The sequence below is a fragment of the Tachysurus vachellii genome, chromosome 3 (assembly GCF_030014155.1).
Source record: "Tachysurus vachellii isolate PV-2020 chromosome 3, HZAU_Pvac_v1, whole genome shotgun sequence".
NCBI classification, from domain to species: domain Eukaryota; kingdom Metazoa; phylum Chordata; class Actinopteri; order Siluriformes; family Bagridae; genus Tachysurus; species Tachysurus vachellii.
The window spans coordinates 32,878,876-32,900,432 of record NC_083462.1 but is presented as its reverse complement, the minus strand read 5'-3'; the positions used below and the strand labels follow the sequence as shown (position 1 = coordinate 32,900,432).

Genomic DNA, 21,557 nt, shown 5'->3' with positions numbered 1-21,557 from the left:
GCTCCAAAGAGTTAATTGCACCTAATGGTAACGAAAATGCCATTACAACAAGCACTACGAGAGCATATACAACGATTTATATTATATAAAAATTCAAGATTAGAATTAGATTAAATTTATATTTAAATGTGTTTGTATTTATCTCCAATGAACAATCCTGAGGTAAATGAGGTGATTGTAGTGAGAAAAAACTCCCTTAGATGGAAGAGGAAGAGAACTTGAGAGGAACCAGACTCAAAGGGGACCTCATGCTCATTTGGGCGACACTGGAGAGTGTGATTATAACCTGTTATAAACACCGGAGAGTGTTATTATGAACAATGTCCTTGCTTCAGTCAGATACATTTTGAGAATTGTGTATTGATTAGGAGGTTGGTGTCCTCAAAGACCACATGGATTTGGCTGTGTGATTAACCTCTTGACTTTTTTTTGGGGTTGCCATAGTTATGGTCGTCCACTTCTCTGAACTCCACTTTTTCTCCACTTTCACCACTTTGCAAAATACTATAGTTATAGCCTGGATAAAAGCAGATAATTGAGAGGATATGTTACTTCCTGCATAGACAACATATTAAGGGTAACACATTTAATCCCTTCTGCTCCTCAGCTCTTCTACAGGGAGTCTGCTAACCTTTTAGCTTGCTAATTTGCCATAGAACACCCAAGGGCTTATAGAAACAAGCCTGAAGTCTTGTAAAACCATTTCTTTTAGCTAATGAGAATGCCTCAGTTCCATCTTTCTTCCTTCTGAATCAAGCTTTTAAAGATGTAGGCATTTCCCATTACCCAGAGAGAGCTCGAAAAATGGCTTTGCAGGCAGAAGTGATAGTCAATAAGTCAGAAACACTCTCATACATGAGTAACATGCTTGATCAGTGAGCTCCACGATGACTTGCTATGGAATTCATGTAGAAATCTATGAGGCTAAAAAGTAGTATCTTATTTTGTTCCTAGGCAATAAAGTAAGTACAAATAATTAGCAGTTACAGTAAAAAATAAAAAATACTGATACCTAGTACTTTAATGGAGAAGGCAACAAAGAAGAACCCTAACAGTACAGGCTCAATATTGAAAACTTTAGTTGGTCGTCATATTTTAGAAAAAATGATTAGACACCACCTTCGTTAGAAGGTTTTAGGAATCTTATAAACTTAATTACAAAAGAAAAATGGACAGTGTGAAAAGGATTTAAGGGTTGAAAAAGTTCTCTCAATCCCACCTTTTCATTTATAGAATTATTATTATTATTTTTTTTGCTCAGCTTTTCACATTTAAATTCGACCATGCTCTCCATGATTGTATTAGCCCGGGGTTCCACAGCACTCTAATGCGGCAAATCCATGTAATTCAGTTCTAATTCAGCTTTTGATTTGACATATAATGTCTTACATTGACAGAGACTGTGCAGGCAGAGCTGCTGAGAGGGATCTTTTTTGACTGCAAATATGTGCCTTAAACCCATCTCTGTACTCAATTCCTACTCTCGCAGACGCTCTCGTCCACAGAGCAGAGGTCACAATCCCAGTAACCTCATCTACCCTCCTCTGTTGTGTTAGTCTCAAACAGTGGTGGTAGGTGGGCTCTGGAATTGCCAGTCTGCTGTGAAAAAAGCTGATTTTATCTCTGCTTTAACTTCCCATTACTCCTTTGATTTTCTTGCGCTAACAGAGACCTGGATATCCCCACAGAACACTGCTACACCAGCTGCTTTATCCTCTGCCTATGCTTTCTCTCACTCACCACGAGAAACAGGCAGGGGTGGTGGTACAGGTGTATTGCTGTCAAAGAAATGGTGCTTTACACCTCTCCTCTTGTCACATTTAACCATCTCCTCTTTTGAATTCCATGCCATTTCAGTTACCTCTCCAATCTTCTTCTTCTTCTTTCGGCTTTTCCCTTCAGGGGTCGCCACAGCGAATCATCTCTCTCCACCTAACCCTATCTTCTGCATCCTCAACACTTGCACCCACTAGCTTCAAATCCTCATTAATTACATCCATATACCTCCTCTTTGGCCTTCCTCTTTGCCTCCTGCCTGGCAGCTCCATGTCCAACATTCTCCTACCAATATACTCACTCTCCCTCCTCTGAACATGTCCAAACCATCTTAATCTCGCCTCCCTAACTTTGTCCCCCAAACGTCCAACATGAGCTGTCCCTCTGATGTACTCGTTCCTAATCCTGTCCAATCTTGTCACACCCAAAGAGAACCTCAACATCTTCAGTTCGGCTACCTCAAGCTCTGACTCCTGTCTCTTCTTCAGTGACACTGTCTCTAAACCATACAGCACGGCCGGTCTCACCACTGTCCTGTACACCTTCCCCTTGATTCTTGCTGATATTTTCCTATCACACAGAACTCCTGACACCTTTCTCCACCCACTCCAACCTGCCTGCACTCGCTTCTTTACTTCTTTCCCACTCTCTCCATTACTCTGGACTGTTGACCCCAAGTACTTAAACTCCTGTACCTTCTTCACCTCTTCACCCTGTAACCTTACTATTCCACTTCCCTCCCTTTCATTCACACACATGTACTCAGTCTTACTACGACTGACTTTCATTCCTCTTCTCTCCAGCGCAAACCTCCACCTCTCCAGGTTTTCCTCCACCTGCTCCCTGCTCTCACTACAGATCACAATGTCATCTGCAAACATCATCGTCCAAGGAGACTCCTGTCTGACCTCCTCTGACAACTGGTCCATCACTATAGCAAACAGGAAGGGGCTCAGAGCCGATCCCTGATGCAGTCCCACCTCCACTGTAAACTCCTCTGTCTGACCTACAGCACACCTCACCACTGTCCTGCTCCTCTCATACATGTCCTGCACCACTCTGACATACTTCTCTGCTACTCCTGACTTCCTCATACAGTACCACAGCTCTTCTCTCGGCACCCTGTCATACGCTTTCTCTAAGTCTACAAACACACAGTGCAACTCCCTCTGACCATCCCTATACTTCTCCATCAACATTCTCAGAGCAAAAATTGCATCTGTTGTGCTCTTTCTCGGCATGAAGCCATACTGCTGCTCACAAATTTCCACCACCTTCCTTAACCTAGCTTCCACTACTCTTTCCCACAACTTCATTGTATGGCTCATCAACTTTATCCCCCTATAGTTGCTGCAACTCTGCACGTCACCCTTATTCTTAAAGATCGGCACTAACACACTCCTTCTCCATTCCTCAGGCATCCTCTCACTTTCTAATACCCTGTTGAACAAACTAGTTAAAAATTCCACTGCTGCCTCTCCTAGACACTTCCAGACCTCTACCGGGATGTCGTCAGGACCAACTGCCTTTCCACTTTTCATCCTCTTCAAGGCCTTCCTGACTTCATCCTTTCTAATCTTATCTACTTCCTGTTCCACAGAGTTCACCCCTTCTACTCTTTTTTCCCTCTGATTTTCCTCATTCATCAGCTCCTCAAAGTATTCCTTCCATCTCCTCTGTACACTCTCCTCACTTGTGAGCACCCTTCCATCTCTATCCTTAATAATTCTAACTTGCAGCACATCCTTCCCATCTCGATCCCTCTGTCTAGCTAACCTGTACAAGTCCTTCTCTCCTTCTCTAGTGTCTAACCTAGTGTACAACTCATCATATGCCTTCTGCTTGGCCTTAGACACCTCCCTCTTCACTCTGCGCTGTAACTCCTTGTATTCCTGTCTATTCTCTTCAGTCCTGTCCATATCCCACTTCTTCTTGGCTAATCTCTTCCTCTGGATACTATCCTGAACTTCCTCATTCCACCACCAAGTCTCCTTATCTTCTTTCCTCCTTCCAGATGACACACCCAGCACCTTTCTCCCTGTCTCCCTGATCACTTCTGCTGTAGTTTCCCAGTCATCCGGCAGCACTACCTGACCACCCAGAGCCTGCCTCAACTTCTGTCTAAATTCCTCACAACATTCCTCCTTTTTCAGCTTCCACCACTTAGTTTTCTTCTCTATCTTTGACCTCTTCCTCTTACAGACCATCAGAGTCATCCTACACACCACCATCCTATGCTGTCTGGCTACACTCTCTCCCACTACCACTTTACAGTCACTAATCTCTTTCAGATTGCCTCTTCTACAAAGGATGTAGTCTACCTGTGTTCTCCTACCTCCACTCTTGTAAGTCACTCTATGTTCCTCCCTCTTCTGAAAATACGTGTTAACCACAGCCATGTCCATCCTCTTAGCAAAGTCTACTACCATCTGTCCTTCAAGGTTCCTTTCCTTAACTCCAAACTTGCCCATCACCTCCTCATCACCTGTGTTCCCCTCACCAACATGTCCATTAAAATCTGCTCCTATCACCACTCTCTCACCCGTGGGAATACTCTCAATCACCTCATCGAATTCACACCAGAATCTCTCTTTCTCCTCTAACTCACAACCTACCTGTGGGGCATAACCACTAACAACATTCAACATCACCCCTTCAATCTCTAACTTCAGACTCATCACCCTGTCTGACACTCTCTTCACCTCCAGAACATTCCTCACAAACTCCTCCTTCAGGACCACACCTACCCCATTTCTCTTACTATCCACACCATAATAAAACAGCTTGAATCCTGCTCCTATACTACGAGCCTTGCTACCCTTCCACTTGGTCTCCTGTACACACAGTATATCCACCTTCCTTCTCTCCATCATATCAGCCAGCTCTCTACCTTTCCCTGTCATAGTACCAACATTCAGAGTCCCTATTCTCAGTCCTACACTCTTACCTTTCCTCTTCTCTCTCTGTCTGTGCACTCTCCTCCCTCCTCTACTCCTTCGACCAACAGTAGCCCAATTTCCACCGGCGCCCTGTAGGTCAACGGCGCCGATGGCGGTCGTTGTTAACCCGGGCCTCGACCGATCCGGTATGAAATTCTTACCGTATGAAGCCGTACGATACCGTACGATACCGTACGATAACTTCGGTATGAAGTTACCTCTCCAATCAACCTTGTTATCATTGTTGTTTACCGCCCTCCTGGTCCCCTAGGTGACTTCCTGGAAGAAATGGACACACTGCTTAGTGTTTTCCCTTTCCGATAGCTCCCCTCTGACGCTGCTTGGTGACTTCAACCTCCCCTCTGACAAGCTACATTCTTCTTCCCTCCTTTCTCTTCTCGACTCATTCACCCTCACACTCAACAGCTACATCCCCAAACACAAAGGAGGCAATATCCTGGACCTGGTTTTCACCCATCCTTCTCCAGCTTCAGACGTGACTGCTACCCCACTACACGTCTCTGATCATCACCTGGTATCCTTCACCATCACTCTCCCTACCCTACCTAAAACTACCTCTCACCCCCTTGCTCTTACCCACCGCAACCTTCACTCTGTCTCCCCTTCTTCTGTAGCTTCTGGCACTCTTTCTTCCCTTCCTGATCCTGAGTCTTTTTCCTCACTACCCTTGGACTCGGCCACAGATACTTTCCTCTCTTCTCTTTCCTCAACTATGGACGTCCTCTGCCCTATGTTCACTAAACCCAAGAAAACTTCTTGTTCTTCTCCTTGGCTTTCAGATGTGCTGTGCAACAATCAAAGAGAGCTAAGATCATCAGAGAGAAAGTGGAAAAAATCACAACTTGATGCAGATCTTGTTTCTTACCGAACACTTCTTGCCAAGTTCTCCTCAGATGTGACTTCTGCCAAGACTTCCTTCTACAAGGAAAAGCTTGAAGCTTCCTCAGATGACCCTCGGAACTTCCACAACATCATCTCTTCTCTGCTCAACCCCCCGGCTCCACCTTCATCCTCCCTGACTGCAGAAGACTTCCTTCTACCAGGAGAAGATTGAGGAAATCTGCCGGACCTTCACTTCAGCCCCGACTGCACTTACATCGCAGAGTATGGATTCCCCTACACATTTGTTGTCGCATTTCTCAACTGTATCCGCAGAAGAGATTTTACAGCTCATCCAGTCTTGGGAGTGACATCTGCTCCACGCAGACTCTCTGTGGCGTCCCACAGGGCTCAGTACTTGGTCCTCTTCTTTTCTCCCTGTATACTCACTCTCTTGGGGAAGTTATTTCCTCACGTGGGTTCTCTTACCACTGCTATGCTGATGATACACAACTTATCTTCTCTTTCCCACCCTCAGATGCCACAGCTTCTGACCAGATCTCAGCATGTCTGGCAGAAATTTCATCATGGATGACTGCTCATCAGTTAAAGCTCAATCCTAGCAAAACTGAACTGCTGTTCATCCCAGGTGATTCATCCCCAGGTCATGACCTTGCTATATCCTTGCACAATGATCTGATCTCCCCTTAAGCCAGAGCTCGCAACCTTGGGGTAACCATGGACAATCAACTGTCCTTTTCCTCTCATGTTGCTAATGTGACTCGCTCATGTCAGTTTCTTCTCTACAACATTAGAAGGATTCGGCCATTTCTATCCACACAGGCTGCTCAGGTATTTGTTCAGTCTCTTGTCATTTCTAGACTGGATTACTGCAACGCACTGCTGGCAGGTCTACCTATGAACGCAATCCGTCCTCTGCAAATGATACAAAATGCAGCTGCCCGGCTTGTTTTCAACCTGCCAAAGTTCTCGCATACCACCCCGCTGCTGCGATCCCTCCACTGGCTTCCGGTAGCTGCACGCATCAGGATCAAAACACTGATGCTGGCCTACAAAGCCAAAAATGGACCAGCTCCCTCTTACCTCAAAGCCCTCATCACTCCGCGCACTGCACCCTGCACCCTCCGATCTACCAGCACTGCTCGACTAGTTCCACCATCTTTCAGGGTAAGAGGCAAGCATACTACAAGACTCTTCTCTGTACTGGTACCAAGGTGGTGGAATGAACTTCCCCTAGAGGTCCGGACAGCTGAGTCACTGGCTATTTTCAAGCGGCGGTTGAAGACTTACTTATTCAGGAAACACTTCAACTAGCACTTCTTTCCTTATATTTTGCATTTAAAAAGAACAAAAAACAAACAAAAAAAAAACACCTTTGACACTTTTTCATTGTAACTTTGATCAAATGTTTTAAACTCATGGTATCTTAAGTATGTAACTTAGTGAGCCAGCATTAATGTATTCAATGTTAGAGATTTAAGCACTTATGTACGTCGCTCTGGATAAGGGCGTCTGCCAAATGCTGTAAATGTAAATATAAATGGATAACAATAACATAGAACATATAATAACAACATATAACAACACCCATATGATGTTTCAATCAGGTTTCATTGAAAAAGTCTGTGCCTTTCACTGTCAAACAAGTGAACAGGTTCTTCTGAATTTGTCAGCCACCAACTGTCATAAATCAACTATGCTAAGATGCTGTGGCTCTTTCTGGATGCGTTGGGTCGGTAGGAGGAAAGCCAAATAGAACTATGGTGATTGGAAATGAAAAATGTCACTCTTGTATTTTGATGGATCAGACATTGATTTTGTCCTCTCTCTCTCTGTCTGCCATTCTTGTTCAAGGGCTTATCACATATGGAGGATCTCAAAGTGGGACAGATAAAGATCTTTGAATATAAGAAGAAGATCGCTGAGGCAGAGACGAAGCTCAATCGGCTGCAGAATCAGTACGAGGCCATCAGGGCCGAACGTGACAAATTCAGCAAGAATCTGCTTGATGCTCAGGTACATAAACTCTTTATATATACTCACATGTGTATTCTTTGTACAATGTGTCCTTCTCATATACTGCTAGTTATAATGATTTGTATACTTGTATATGTCCTTCTCATATACTGCTACTTATGCAGTTTGGTGAGACTTTATTTGATTATTCTCTCAATATTTTCCTGATGCTCTCAAGCTTCTCATATTGTAATTCCTTTATTTATTCTATTTTTTGCACTTGTTCTTGTTCTACAATATCACACTATTTGCATATAGTCAACTCATTTACACCTTGGATTTGAATACATATCCAATGTCATACAAGTCATGTTTTATCTTGTAACTGATTTTTATTCTCTATTTTGTCACACTATACTATGATATTTTAATATTTATAGTCTTAACTGTTTGTCTGAAATGAAGCAATCTTTCTAACACTGCAAAACTAGAAGCACAAGATCAAGGTCACTATTATGCTAGAGCCTTTAGTGATCATAGAGGATAATTGTTAGAAGATAATGTCAGAAGTTTGCAGAGTAGTCAATAAATGGAAAATATGTGGCTATACCTTTGAATAAAAACCATAATATTTTTACATAGTTGTTTCACAAATCTCATAAGTTGATATATAAAAAGCAAAATACCCAAACTATCACCCTCATCAATTTGCACACTCGGATTTTATTATAATTTCTTGGGAAACTATAATATATAACTCGTGGGAAAAAAATGCTCCTGCAGCTATGTAAGTTTTAAAGTCCTTAATTAACTATATCCTAATGAGTGACTGTAGAAGTCTTACTGAACTGCTGATTCTTTTGAGAGAGCTGAAGAGGAATCAGCAGCAGTGTTACACTGTGACATGCCACAGGAAGAGATTCCTTTGCTGTGTTTTTCAAAGCACGGTTCCTGCATTTTGTATTCCTTTTACTCTTCTACTCTCTTTTATCATAATACCTGAATTTGAAGAGTAAAAATATACTCCCACGCTCCTGTCTTAAGTCTTGTCCTTGTCCCAGTTGAACACTGTAGTTGTAGTATGATAAGAATACAGTAAAAAAAAATGAGCTTTTTGGCAACTAGTCATGTAAATTGTCTGGAGTGTGCTTATTGTTGGCTTGTTAGTTTTTGACTAAATGCTAATACTGACTCTTTGCTTCGAGTGTACAGGTTGTTTAATATTTATAACCCTTATGCTTTTTTGCCTAATCTTGTTGCGAGCCTTTAGAATGTGTGCCTCTTCTTATATCTATCTTTTTAGTCATGGGCTGATATTAAATTTGCTTCCCATGAAAAGCGCTTAAATGTTTTGTCACAGATTTTATCATCATCCATCTTTACTTGTAGCGTAGTGTGCATATGGCATTTGTCTATCGCTTGCTAGCTCAGGAGTGCATAAACGCTGTCTACTTATTCAGCGTCCTTCCACATGAGAAGCAGCGGAATTATTTTGTCTATAATACTGTGTATTACAGTGTAACAATACTGGGTGTTGAATACCAACGTTAATACCACACCGCTGTTGAATTCTTCAATACAGTATGATCGCGCAGAACCACAACAGCAGCTCATGACGGTTTATTGTAATGCGCTTGTTCAAATATGTTTTTTAAACGTTATACAGAATATTTATAGTAACAGCTCTTTCACAGGGACAAGTATGATGGAAGTTCCACGTACTCTTAGAAATGAATTTAAAAATGTGTTCTTATTTAACAAAGAATAAAATAATTGTTGCTACATGGTGAAGGTTTCTGAAGAGAGACGTTCATTAAATAATTATTTAATGGTTATTAAATAGTGATTAAATGATGTCAGCTCTCTAAAACTTTAATGTGATCTACTGTAGAAACCAAAATTTAATTAATTGAATAAATTTGAAAATAACCTGGTGGCAAAAGTTTGAACACCCCTTTATCAATGCATCCTTAAATCGCCTTTTGCTTGTAATATAGCTCTGTGTTGATGAGGGAGAGTCTGACTTACTGTAGCATAGCTCCATTTGCCCATTTTATTCCACTACTTTTTGCAAAAAAATGTTTCAGATCTATCAAATTGTGAGGTGGTCTCATGTGCACAGCCCTCTTCAAGCTATTCTATAGGGTATGATTTATGATTTATGTTAATACGATTATATGGTTAAATTTATGTCATATGTTTCTCTTATATATTAATATATCCACATCAATTATACAAATACTTACAAGCGATGCTGTCGCAGGATTAAAGATTACACAAATATATGGCGATTAAAGAGAGCCATCATTACCGATGCCCGCATGGAGCATTTTTACTTCCTGATTCACGTGAATACCGGAAATAACAGAATTACAGCGACATCAAACTTGCCACTAGAGGGAGCTCTAAACCAAAACTGAACAGGTTAATTAGTACCATGGATAACATTAAATAATTAAATCGGTTACCAAATTAAACACAAAATAATTTGTAACATTAAACATGTTCCAACACATTCATCATATAATCTGACATGGGGAACAGATGTTATCACAACAGTGGTTCATAGAATGCGATCAAGATTTTATTAGGATCATCTTCCCCACCATGGCAGGTAATAACCTTAAAAGACTGTGAAACTCAGAGTCTAAAACCAGCTTAAGGGGACAAGTGATGCCGAACTGAAATAATTGCCTCCCACAGCATAACAGAGCCACAAGTTTTTCTTTTAATCTGTAAGCGTGCGTGTATATAGTGTATATATGTATGTTTCCGTGTGTGTATGTGTATAAAACAACTATGTCTGTGTCTTTTTTTGGTACATGCGTTCATGCAGTTGAGTGTCTGGATCTGATTGTACTTGTGTGTTGTTCTGCATATTTCTGTGCTTCTGTTTATGTCAGGCTTTTTCTTTCTTTTTGTGTTAGTTGCCTCATCATGTACTGTGTGTGTGTGTGTGTGTGTGTGTGTGTGTACAGCATGACATCACGGCTATGAAGCGCAAGATTAAATCCATGACCCAAGAGACTGTTCAGCTCACAGAGGAGTTCAAGAGCAAAGAGGCAGCACTGGTCAAAGAACATCTCGATTTTCTGCGAATAGAGAAAGTAAAAGAGGCTCTTAAGGTACAAAATAACTTCTAAAACTTTCTACTTTTTATTTTCTATACTGCTGCCAATCACTCACCTATTATATTGTGTCTATTTTCCTGACTTGGCACCATTTAGCAATCACTCATGGTACACTTTCATTATTGTTTTTTTTTCACCTTTTCTAAAGAACCATTTCAGTTATTTATTTATTTATTATTTATTTTACAATGTTCTTTAGAGACCATTATAGCAGCTGAGCGCTACATATCACTTCATGCTGATCTGTTCTTTTAAATCTGGCTCTTTCAGCTAATCAAATGTGTATTTTTCCCTCAGGCTGCATTGTGTTATGTGTAATTTTGATTGCATTTTGTGTTTGTGTGTGTGTGTGTGTGTGGGGGGGGGGGGGTTGTGTTATTGTGTGGAACATTTTTGTGTTTTATTTCCTCTTTGTAGACAAAAAGCAAGGTGCCATTCTTGCATTTCAGAGAAAAAAAAAACAAAAATCTGTAATCAGGTGCTTTTTGTTCAAATGTATTTTTTAGGGTTCAAAGGAACAAACCAGAAACCTGACCCTAGATCTGCACTTACAAACATGGGACCATGTAATGTATAGCGTACATTAAATTTGTCAGCTTTCATATTGGTCTTGGTCTCAGTTCATGCATGGAATTGAATCATGTATTGAGGGGGTCATTTTTATGAAAGCCTCTGACAAGCTCGGATCTTTTAGACAGCATCATCTCTACAAGAAAGCCAAGATTATGGAGACAGAGTAAAAAGAGGTGATGAACTTTTGAACTGTGAGCTGTGAAACTTGTGTGCTAGCCATGTTCCAGCATAGGACTGGACCAGGAGACCTGAGCAGATGGGTGGGGAGAAGGTACAGGAATGTTCTTCTGCTTTACATCAGAAACAGGTCTAATATTCATGGATATGAATGTTAGGCAAAAAGATAATTTGTAGAAAAGACATTTATGACATACAGAAGTTCAATCCCTTTAGGTTTGATATTTGGGTAAAAACAAGGATGAGAAGGTTGTGTCAGGATCACGCTCAGACTTTTTTATCTGTTGGAACGTTAGAGGGCGTTCCGGGAGTTGTCTCTTGTACCATGTGTTTTTGTTTACATTTTGTGTTCACGTGTCTGCCCAGCACTTGTCTAATTCCTTCACCTCGTGCACACTGTTCCTGGTGTGTCTAATTGTCTTCCTTTTTATTTTGGCCACACTGCCCAAGGCAACGTGGCCAAAATAAAAAGGAAGACAATTAGCCACACCAGGAACAGTGTGCACAGTGTAGAATCCAGAAAGCGAAAAGTGAAAGCACCAAAACTAATCAAAACAACAACACAAATGAATAAGTATTTGCATTTCCTGCCATGATTGTTTCTTGGTAATCAAACCAGTTTATCTTATTATGCATTGTCAGTTTGGAGGAAACAACATGTCTATCAGACCTTCACTTCAGCAAAATTGTTCAGTTTTCTGTTTGCCTTAATAAATATGTATAAAGGTGCTTATATTTAAAAATGCAACATACATTGCAATGTTTATGCAAATGTATTCATTTAGGCACCGCAACGCAAAGCAGTTTATCAAGGTTATACCTTAGTATATCAAAATGATGTTTCTTAAAATAATTTTTACATATTATATATTCATCACTCGTACACAATTATTCCGTTTGTTCCAGCAAGTTCAAGCTTAGTGAAACGGCCGCATTCAAGTTCAAAATATTCAGGGTATATCCTTTTTTGGCTCTAATGTTTTTCTTTTAATTTTTGCTTAATGCTGCATGTTCTTCATCCAGTCAGGAATGTAATTGTTATGGGATACAGCACAGTTCTGATATTGCTTTGATAATTGAATCATAAGTTCCACCGCAATCTAAAAAGCATTATCAGTGTCTTCCCGTTATGAATGGGCACCAGTGCCATTAGCCCCCATATCCCTCTGGCCTCTGCAAACAAAAAACAATTCGAACTAGTAAACAAGACAGCAGACCCAAGCAAGACTTTAAAAAAAAATTACCACAGCATTGATTGCTTGACATGTGGCACACAATAAAACTGGCTGTATTAATTACCACAGCACATCATTGGGATTGCACCCTCCATAACTGCATAGAAGTAGAATGCCTTGTTATGCCAATCACGTCATGGAAAATCTGCTTGACATGAAGTCAGAAAAGAGGCCAGGCAGAACAGGATAGCAGGAGAACAGTCAGTAAAGGCAAGGACAAATAAAAATCACGTTCATGTTGCAGAATACAGAAAATTAATAGCATATGTGCTACAACTCATCTTTTTCATTCTTTCACTCACCATCCCTTCAAAGTCTGCAGGCATTTCAGCTTTGAAATTCTTGTTTCTGTTGTACACCTTCACATGCACTTTTGCTAAAATCAGCAGTTGTTTCTTTCTGCCTTAGTTACTACTCAAAGATAGATGGTTTGTCTAAATTCTAGGAATGTTGGACTCATTGTAAAATGACTTCTTATGGCGCCTTATACAGAGAAACTATTAGTGTCTGTAATAACTTGTTCTTAGGACTCAACATGATCTAATTTAAGATGGGTAAATTTGTGGCCTCAAACGTATTAAGCAGTAATACAGATATAGGTAGACTATCAACAACCCCAATTTGTGAAAAAACATTCCTCACAGCACACTTTTGAAACAACTTTTGGCAAGTTAGGTCCATGGATTCATGCTGTTATTGTCCCAAATTCTGACAGAGAAATTGAGATTCATCATTCGGTAGCCTCAGATTCCTGTTAGCTGCAGGAGTGGTATCCGGTGTGGCTTTTGTTGTTGTAGCCAGCCACTTTAAGTTTCAGTGTGTTATGTGTTCTAACGCTTTCCTTCTCGTCATAGTTAGAGTGGTTACTTAAGCAATTGCAGTTTTTCTCTCACAGTAGCTCCAACCAGTCTGGCCTTTCTTTGTTTTCTGCATCATTCTGTATAAAGGAGGTCAGCACTTTCTAAAATACTCCAACCAGCCCTTCTGAGACCAGCAACCAAGTCAATGAGACCACATTGTTCCTCAGTCTGCTCGAAGTGCCTGACTTTCTCCAGTACAATGCTGTCACATGATTGGCTGGTTGGATAATTCCATACTTGTACAAGGTGTTCCTAATAAAGTGGCCCAGCAAATGTGTTATTCTGTGGGTCCAGCAAGACCTGTGTTAGTCATCAAAGTCATTAAGTAGATGTGTGGGAGGTTTGATAATGAATGTGCTTAATATGAAAACATTTCTTTTTTGTCATCAGTAATAACGCATGTTTAAATTTCACATCTGAAGCCATTGTCTGTTCTTTAGCAAATCTGAGCTTTTAGCGGTTGGAGGCCTTTCATTACATCTTAATGCATCCCTCCATTTTTAACATTTATAAACTCGTTAAAAAAAAGGTGCCATCCGCCTAGCCGAGTAGTTTCATTATTTAACACAGACTCTCTAGCCATCTAAATCTCGTTTCAATGAGAAGGCTGTAAGTATGGGATGCCATTTAGCCTTTTGCTCATCAAATCGTGATCCATCAAATTTAGTGCTATTATGATGAGCTGTGCATGAGAACTTCCACTCTGGAACTTAATTTCAGCTCACATTCACATTCAAATTCACGTCTGAACAAACCCAAGAGTCTCAACTCCAAATCGGTACCAAATCAACACCAGAATCAGCTCATCAGCTACTTACAGTATTGAGCCTCGGATGTTTTCGGTGTTTTGGCAGCAGATAAAACTAAAGTATCCATGATTCAGATATAAAGTGAACTATGGTAATTTCAAGTTTTTATTAGCCTTGAGAATGTGAGTTCCTGTTGCCTCCATTGTAAGTGAGACTTGTGAAAGGATTTGGGGGTAAATGAGCATTCAGTTAAAAAACATCAGGTGTTGATATTTTATGTATGCTTCTTGCCTCTAGGAGGTCACAACATTAAAGCAAGGTGATTTACATATCTGAAAGTCATGTCCTATTAATTTGTCAGCTATAGTCTGCTACCCACCCCTAGTATTTAGTGATTGTAAGGGGTATTATTCCTCTGACAGGAAGTCAATAGCAGTGTTTAGTGAATGGTGACAAATCCGACTTCATATACATTAGAGTAGGAGTTCTGTCATATCAAACCCTACCCAGGAATCTTTTTTTTGTGATTTCCTGTGTAACTCTCTGTCAAAATGTATCATCTTTAGAGATTGTAACTATTCTAATGCTTTGCTCATTTGGTAAACAACAGTGGCTTGGTCAGTTGTGGAAATTTGTGGTAGTGTCTCAGTCACTAAAAAATAAATTGTGGCTCTGAGTTTGTTCCAAAGACTATAACAATGTGGCTCTAAAATATTCATTCATTCATCTTCTACCACTTATACAAACTACCTCGGGTCACGGGGAGCCTGTGCCTATCTCAGGCGTCATCGGGCATCAAGGCAGGATACATCCTGGACGGAGTGCCAACCCATCACAGGGCACACAAACACACTCTCATTCACTCACGCAATCACACACTACGGACAATTTTCCAGAGATGCCAATCAACCTACCATACCATGCATGTCTTTGGACCGGGGGAGGAAACCGGAGTACCCGGAGGAAACCCCCGAGGCACGGGGAGAACATGCAAACTCCACACACACAAGGTGGAGGCGGGAATCGACCCCCCAACCCTGGAGGTGTGAGGCGAACGTGCTAACCACTAAGCCACCGTGCCCCCGGCTCTAAAATATGAAATTTTTTTTATAAAAAAAAACAATCTTGCATACCTCAAATATTGTATCCCCAAAAATTGAGTATTCAATGATTTTGGGTATTTTACAGTCCTATTCAGTTCAATTCAATTCAACTCAGTTTATTTTGTATAGTGCTTTTAACAATGTATATTGTCTCAAAGCAGCTTTACACAATTATAGAAACAGTATAAAAATGATAAAGTTTTATCCCTGAGGCAACATTTCAAGGAACAAGTCCTTGTGGAGATATGAGAACGAAATCTTTAGAGGAACCAGACTCAGAAGGGAACCCATTCTCATTTGGGTAACACTGGACAGTAAATAATGTAATTATAAATTTCCTTTTCTTATTATAATGTCCTTTCTACAAAAGCTTACATATCCTTCCAGAATCTTACTTCACGACTGTAACTAGCCCAGCTATAAAATACTAGTGATTTGCTTGTTTGTTTGTGAAGCTACTTTGGGACAAGATTCTTGACGCAAATGGCAAAGCAGATAAAATCAAAGGGCAGGGAGGCTAGAATATGCAAGGATTTAAAAACAAACAGGTTAAAAACCAGGAGCAAAGACGTACAACTGAATAAAAATGCTTGCTTTCACCAGTAGTTATTGCCAAATATTATCTAATGAAAAACAACAAATGTAGTGTAGTGTGACTAATAAATCGCAAGTATTTTATAGCTTTATAGACACAACATTTGAGGTATACCAGAATATTAAAGACCAAACTGATTCAATCCTTTCGGAAATATCAATTTCATTTTAGTGCCACACTGATACCATCTTTGGAACAAGCTTAGTGACACCTTTATTTTAGTATCGATTCACAACTGACCAAATCACTCATTAGAATAGCCATGGTCTCTAAAAATAGTACATTTTCACCTTGCAATGAGCTGATGCTTTCAGCATGCATTTGTAGTTAACCACTAATTTTTTTCACTAAGTTTTCACCCAAATCCTTTCCCAAACTGATACAGTATCAGTAGGAGCAAGTCTCAGAGAAAATATGATAATGCAATTAATACCTTGTGACTATGTGGCTACTGAAAAGAATGAAATTCAATACATTATTAATGAATGGGAATTCAAATTACAATACAAGTCCGGACCATTTATTTTCCTCATCTTCAGTTCTCTTGATGTACTGTACTGTAGATCACTGATACCTCAGATTCCTTCTGATGGTCTTCTGATGTTATTGTTGTCCACTCGGCTTATGATTACACGTGTTGTGCATTTCTGAGATGCTTTTAAGTTACCATAGACTTCAGCTTCAAACAGTCTGGCCATTCTTCTCTAAATATTGTCCTCAACAAGACATTTCTAATTAAATACCAGATCAGTACTTTCTGAAGTATTAAAACTAGTCCACATATTTAAACCATGCCCAAGTCACTGAGATCACATTTTACCTATTTTGATGCTTGATGTAAACATTAACTGAAACTCTTCACCTGTATCTGTGTAATTTGTTGAATTGTTAAATACTATTTCTACTCTCTAGTCTTGTCCTGTAAACTTTCTGTGCCCTCTCAAGGCTTATGAAAAGCCTCCAACTTGCCTAGGGCCGGATCTTCCCCACAGCACTGTCTGGTTAGCCTCCAATTAGGGCACTTCATAAGAATGCATTATCATTCTAATGAATAGACTACATTTTTTCAACCAGCAGGGAAAGCAATGATGTATAATAGGAGTAGAATGGTTTCCCTTAGACTGGGTCAGGTTCAGCTGATTGCTATGTTAAATAAGTAATTGTTTGCACATCCCACCTTCTGGCAGGTGCAGGACAAAAGAAACTGCTAAAGTGAAAAAAATGTCTGCAACACTGTTTATAACTCCCATATTTATTAATTTATTAAAAAGCAGCAACGTTTCAACCCTACTGGGTCTTCTTCAGGCAAATGGAACACATTTGTTAAAAGGGGATATATACTGTAGGCCTTGGGGATATATACTGTAGGCCTTAAACCCATCTCTGTACTCAATTCCTACACTCGCAGACACTCTCGTCCACAGAGCAGAGGTCACAATCCCAGTAACCTCATCTACCCTCCTCTGTTGTGTAAGTCTCAAATTGCCAGTCTGCTGTGAAAAAAGCTGATTTTATCTCTGCTTTAACTTCCCATTACTCCTTTGATTTTCTTGCGCTAACAGAGACCTGGATATCCCCACAGAACACTGCTACACCAGCTGCTTTATCCTCTGCCTATGCTTTCTCTCACTCACCACGAGAAACAGGCAGGGGTGGTGGTACAGGTTTATTGCTGTCAAAGAAATGGTGCTTTACACCTCTCCTCTTGTCTCATTTAACCATCTCCTCTTTTGAATTCCATGCCATTTCAGTTACCTCTCCAATTAACCTTGTTATCATTGTTGTTTACCGCCCTCCTGGTCCCCTAGGTGACTTCTTGGAAGAAATGGACACACTGCTTAGTGCTTTCCCTTCTGATAGCTCCCCCCTGACAGTGCTTGGTGACTTCAACCTCCCCTCTGACAAGCTACATTCTTCTTCCCTCCTGTCTCTTCTTGACTCATTCACACTCACACTCAACAGCTACATCCCCACACACAAAGGAGGCAATGTGCTGGACCTGGTTTTCACCCGTCCTTCTCCAGCTACAGACGTGACTGCTACCCCACTACACGTCTCTGATCATCACCTGGTATCCTTTACCATCACTCTCCCTACCCTACCTAAAACTACCTCTCACCCCCTCGCTCTTACCCGCCGCAACCTTTACTCTGTCTCCCCTTCTTCTGTAGCTTCTGGCACTCTTTCTTCCCTTCCTGATCCTGAGTCTTTTTCCTCACTGCCCTTGGACTCGGCCACAGATACTTTCTTCTCATCTCTTTCCTCAACTATGGACTTCCTCTGCCCTATGTCCACTAAACCCAAGAAAACTTCTTGTTCTGCTCCTTGGCTTTCAGATGTGCTGCGCAGCAATCGAAGAGAGCTAAGATCATCAGAGAGAAAGTGGAAGAAATCACAACTTGATGCAGATCTTGATTCTTACCGAACACTCATGGCCAAGTTCTCCTCAGATGTGACTTCTGCCAAGACTTCCTTCTACAAGGAAAAGCTTGAAGCTTCCTCACATGACCCTCGGAAATTCCACAACATCATCTCTTCTCTGCTCAACCCCCCGGCTCCACCTTCTTCATCCTCCCTGACTGCAGAAGACTTTGCTTCTTTCTACCAGGAGAAGATTGAGGAAATCTGCCGGACCTTCACTTCAGCCCCGACTGCACTTACATCTCAGAGTATGGACTCCCCTACACCTTTGTTGTCACATTTCTCAACTGTAACAGCAGAAGAGATTCTAAAACTCATCCAGTCTTGCAATCCTACCACCTGCCCATTGGATCCACTCTCTTCCACTTTGCTCCAGACCATCTCGCAAGACCTTCTGCCCTTCATTACAATTATCACCAATAGATCCATAGCATCTGGTCAGGTACCAACTACCTTCAAGAGAGCAAGGGTTATTCCCATCCTGAAGAAACCTGCTCTGGATCCATCAGACATCAGTAACTACAAACCGGTATCACTTCTCTCGTTTCTTTCAAAAATTCTTGAACGCATTGTCTTTAATCAACTGTCTGTCTATCTCTCACAGAACAACCTCCAAGACCCCAACCAGTCTGGCTTTAAAGCAGCTCATTCCACAGAGACAGCCCTTTTAGATGTCTCTGAGAAACTACATGCTGCTAGATCAGCCAATCTCTCATCCGTCCTTATCCTCCTTGACCTTTCAGCAGCGTTTGATACGGTCAACCATAAGACTCTCTTAGCCACCCTCAGGAGTCTTGGGATTTGCGGATCAGCTTGGGAATGGTTCGCTTCCTACCTGGAAGGACGCTCATATCAGGTAACATGGAGGGGAGTGACATCTGCTCCACGCAGACTCTCCACTGGCGTCCCACAAGGCTCAGTACTTGGTCCTCTTCTTTTCTCCCTGTATACTCACTCTCTTGGGGAAGTTATTTCCTCACATGGGTTCTCTTACCACTGCTATGCTGATGATACACAACTTATCTTCTCTTTCCCACCCGCAGATGCCACAGCTTCTGACCGGATCTCTGCATGTCTGGCAGAAATTTCATCATGGATGACTGCTCATCAGTTAAAGCTTAATCCTAGCAAAACTGAGCTGCTCTTCATCCCAGGTGATTCATCCCCAGGTCATGATCTTGCTATATCCTTGCACAACGATCTGATCTCCCCTTCAGCCACAGCTCGCAACCTTGGGGTAACCATGGACAATCAACTGTCCTTTTCCTCTCATGTTGCTAATGTGACTCGCTCATGTCGGTTTCTTCTCTACAATATTAGAAGGATTCGACCATTTCTGTCCACACAGGCTGCTCAGGTACTTGTTCAGTCTCTTGTCATTTCTAGACTGGATTACTGCAATGCACTGCTGGCAGGTCTACCTATGAACGCAATCCGTCCTCTGCAAATGATCCAAAATGCAGCTGCCCGGCTTGTTTTCAACCTGCCAAAGTTCTCTCATACCACCCCGCTGCTGCGATCCCTCCACTGGCTTCCGGTTGCTGCACGCATCAGATTCAAAACACTGATGCTGGCCTACAAAGCCAAAAATGGACCAGCTCCCTCTTACCTCAAAGCCCTCATAACTCCTCGCACTGCACCCCGCACCCTCCGATCTACCAGCACTGCTCGACTGGTTCCACCATCTCTCAGGGTAAGAGGCAAGTATACTACAAGACTCTTCTCTGTACTGGCACCAAGGTGGTGGAACGAACTTCCCCTAGAGGTCCGGACAGCTGAGTCACTGGCTATTTTCAAGCGGCGGTTGAAGACCTACTTATTCAGGAAACACTTCAACTAGCACTAATTTCATTATCTTTTGCATTTAAAAAAAAACAAAAAAACAAAACAAAAAAAAAAAAAAACACACCTTTGGCACTTTCATTGTAACTTTGAACGAATGTTTTAAACTCATGGTATCTTAAGTATGTAACTTAGTGAGCCTGCATTAATGTATTCAATGTTAGAGATTTAAGCACTTGTGTACGTCGCTCTGGATAAGGGCGTCTGCCAAATGCTGTAAATGTAAATGTAAATGCCTTGCAATCAACTGACCCACCCTGTAATTTCAATTAGCTTGATTGGGTCTAAACAAGCCTATTATCCCCACCCTTTACTCAATTAAGAGAACACTCTCACTCACTCTCATTTTCTACCGCTTATCCGAACTACCTCAGGTCACGGGGAGCCTGTGTTTATCTCAGGCGTCATCGGGCATCAAGGCAGGATACACCCTGGACGGAGTGCCAACCCATCGCAGGGCACACACACTCTCATTCACTCACGCAATCACACACTACTCCACACACAAGGCGGAGGCGGGAATCGAACCCCCAACCCTGGAGGTGTGAGGCAAACATGCTAACCACTAAGCCACCGTGCCCCCCATTAAGAGAACACTTTCATAGAAAAACACTACTACTAATACTACTAATGGGAGAAACAGCTCCACACATGCACATAAGCCTAAAACAACATGAAAACACCACCCCACATATGCACTTTTGTATATATGTATATATATATATATATATATATATATATATATATATATATATATATATATATATATATAAATATATATATATATATATATATATATATATATATATATACACACACACACTTATACATACACATACGTATACATATACATATACATATATATATATATATATATATATATATATATATATATATATATATATATATCCCCACGCCTTATAAGAATGGATTTATATCAAACTCTTCATTAAGGCCATGGGGAGACATTGTATTCAAATAGTGAATCCAAAATGTTTCACGTTGGAGAAGCCTTTTGTCCTGATCTCCTCCTCTAGATGTTTTTTTTGACCCGCTCCACCCCCATATATCTAAGGGTGCTGAAATTATGCCCTGCTTGTTTAAAATGAGTGGCGACAGGACTACATTCATCCCCTGTCCTAATAGTACATCTGTGCTCACTAATTCTAGTCCGAAGCGCTCTCGTTGTTTTGCCCACATAGTGTATACTAAATCACACGGGCAGCGAATTAAATAAATAATGTGTGGTGTTACATGTGATAACACCACGAATAGATAAGGTCTTGCCAGTATGTGGATGATTAAAGTTTTTGCACTTATGGGTATACGAGCACTGGGC

The 21,557-nt window shown here is 41.1% G+C and overlaps 1 protein-coding gene across 1 annotated transcript in view; it reads left to right on the top strand.

Moving 5' to 3' along the window:
* Window positions 1-21,557, top strand: part of LOC132843507 (cilia- and flagella-associated protein 58-like) — a 171,690-nt gene that overhangs the window by 13,013 nt on the left and 137,120 nt on the right. Inside the window, exons 4-5 of the mRNA XM_060866885.1 lie at window positions 7,431-7,592; window positions 10,511-10,657. Coding sequence (XP_060722868.1) covers window positions 7,431-7,592; window positions 10,511-10,657 — 309 coding nt within the window. The remainder of the gene's footprint in view (window positions 1-7,430; window positions 7,593-10,510; window positions 10,658-21,557) is intronic.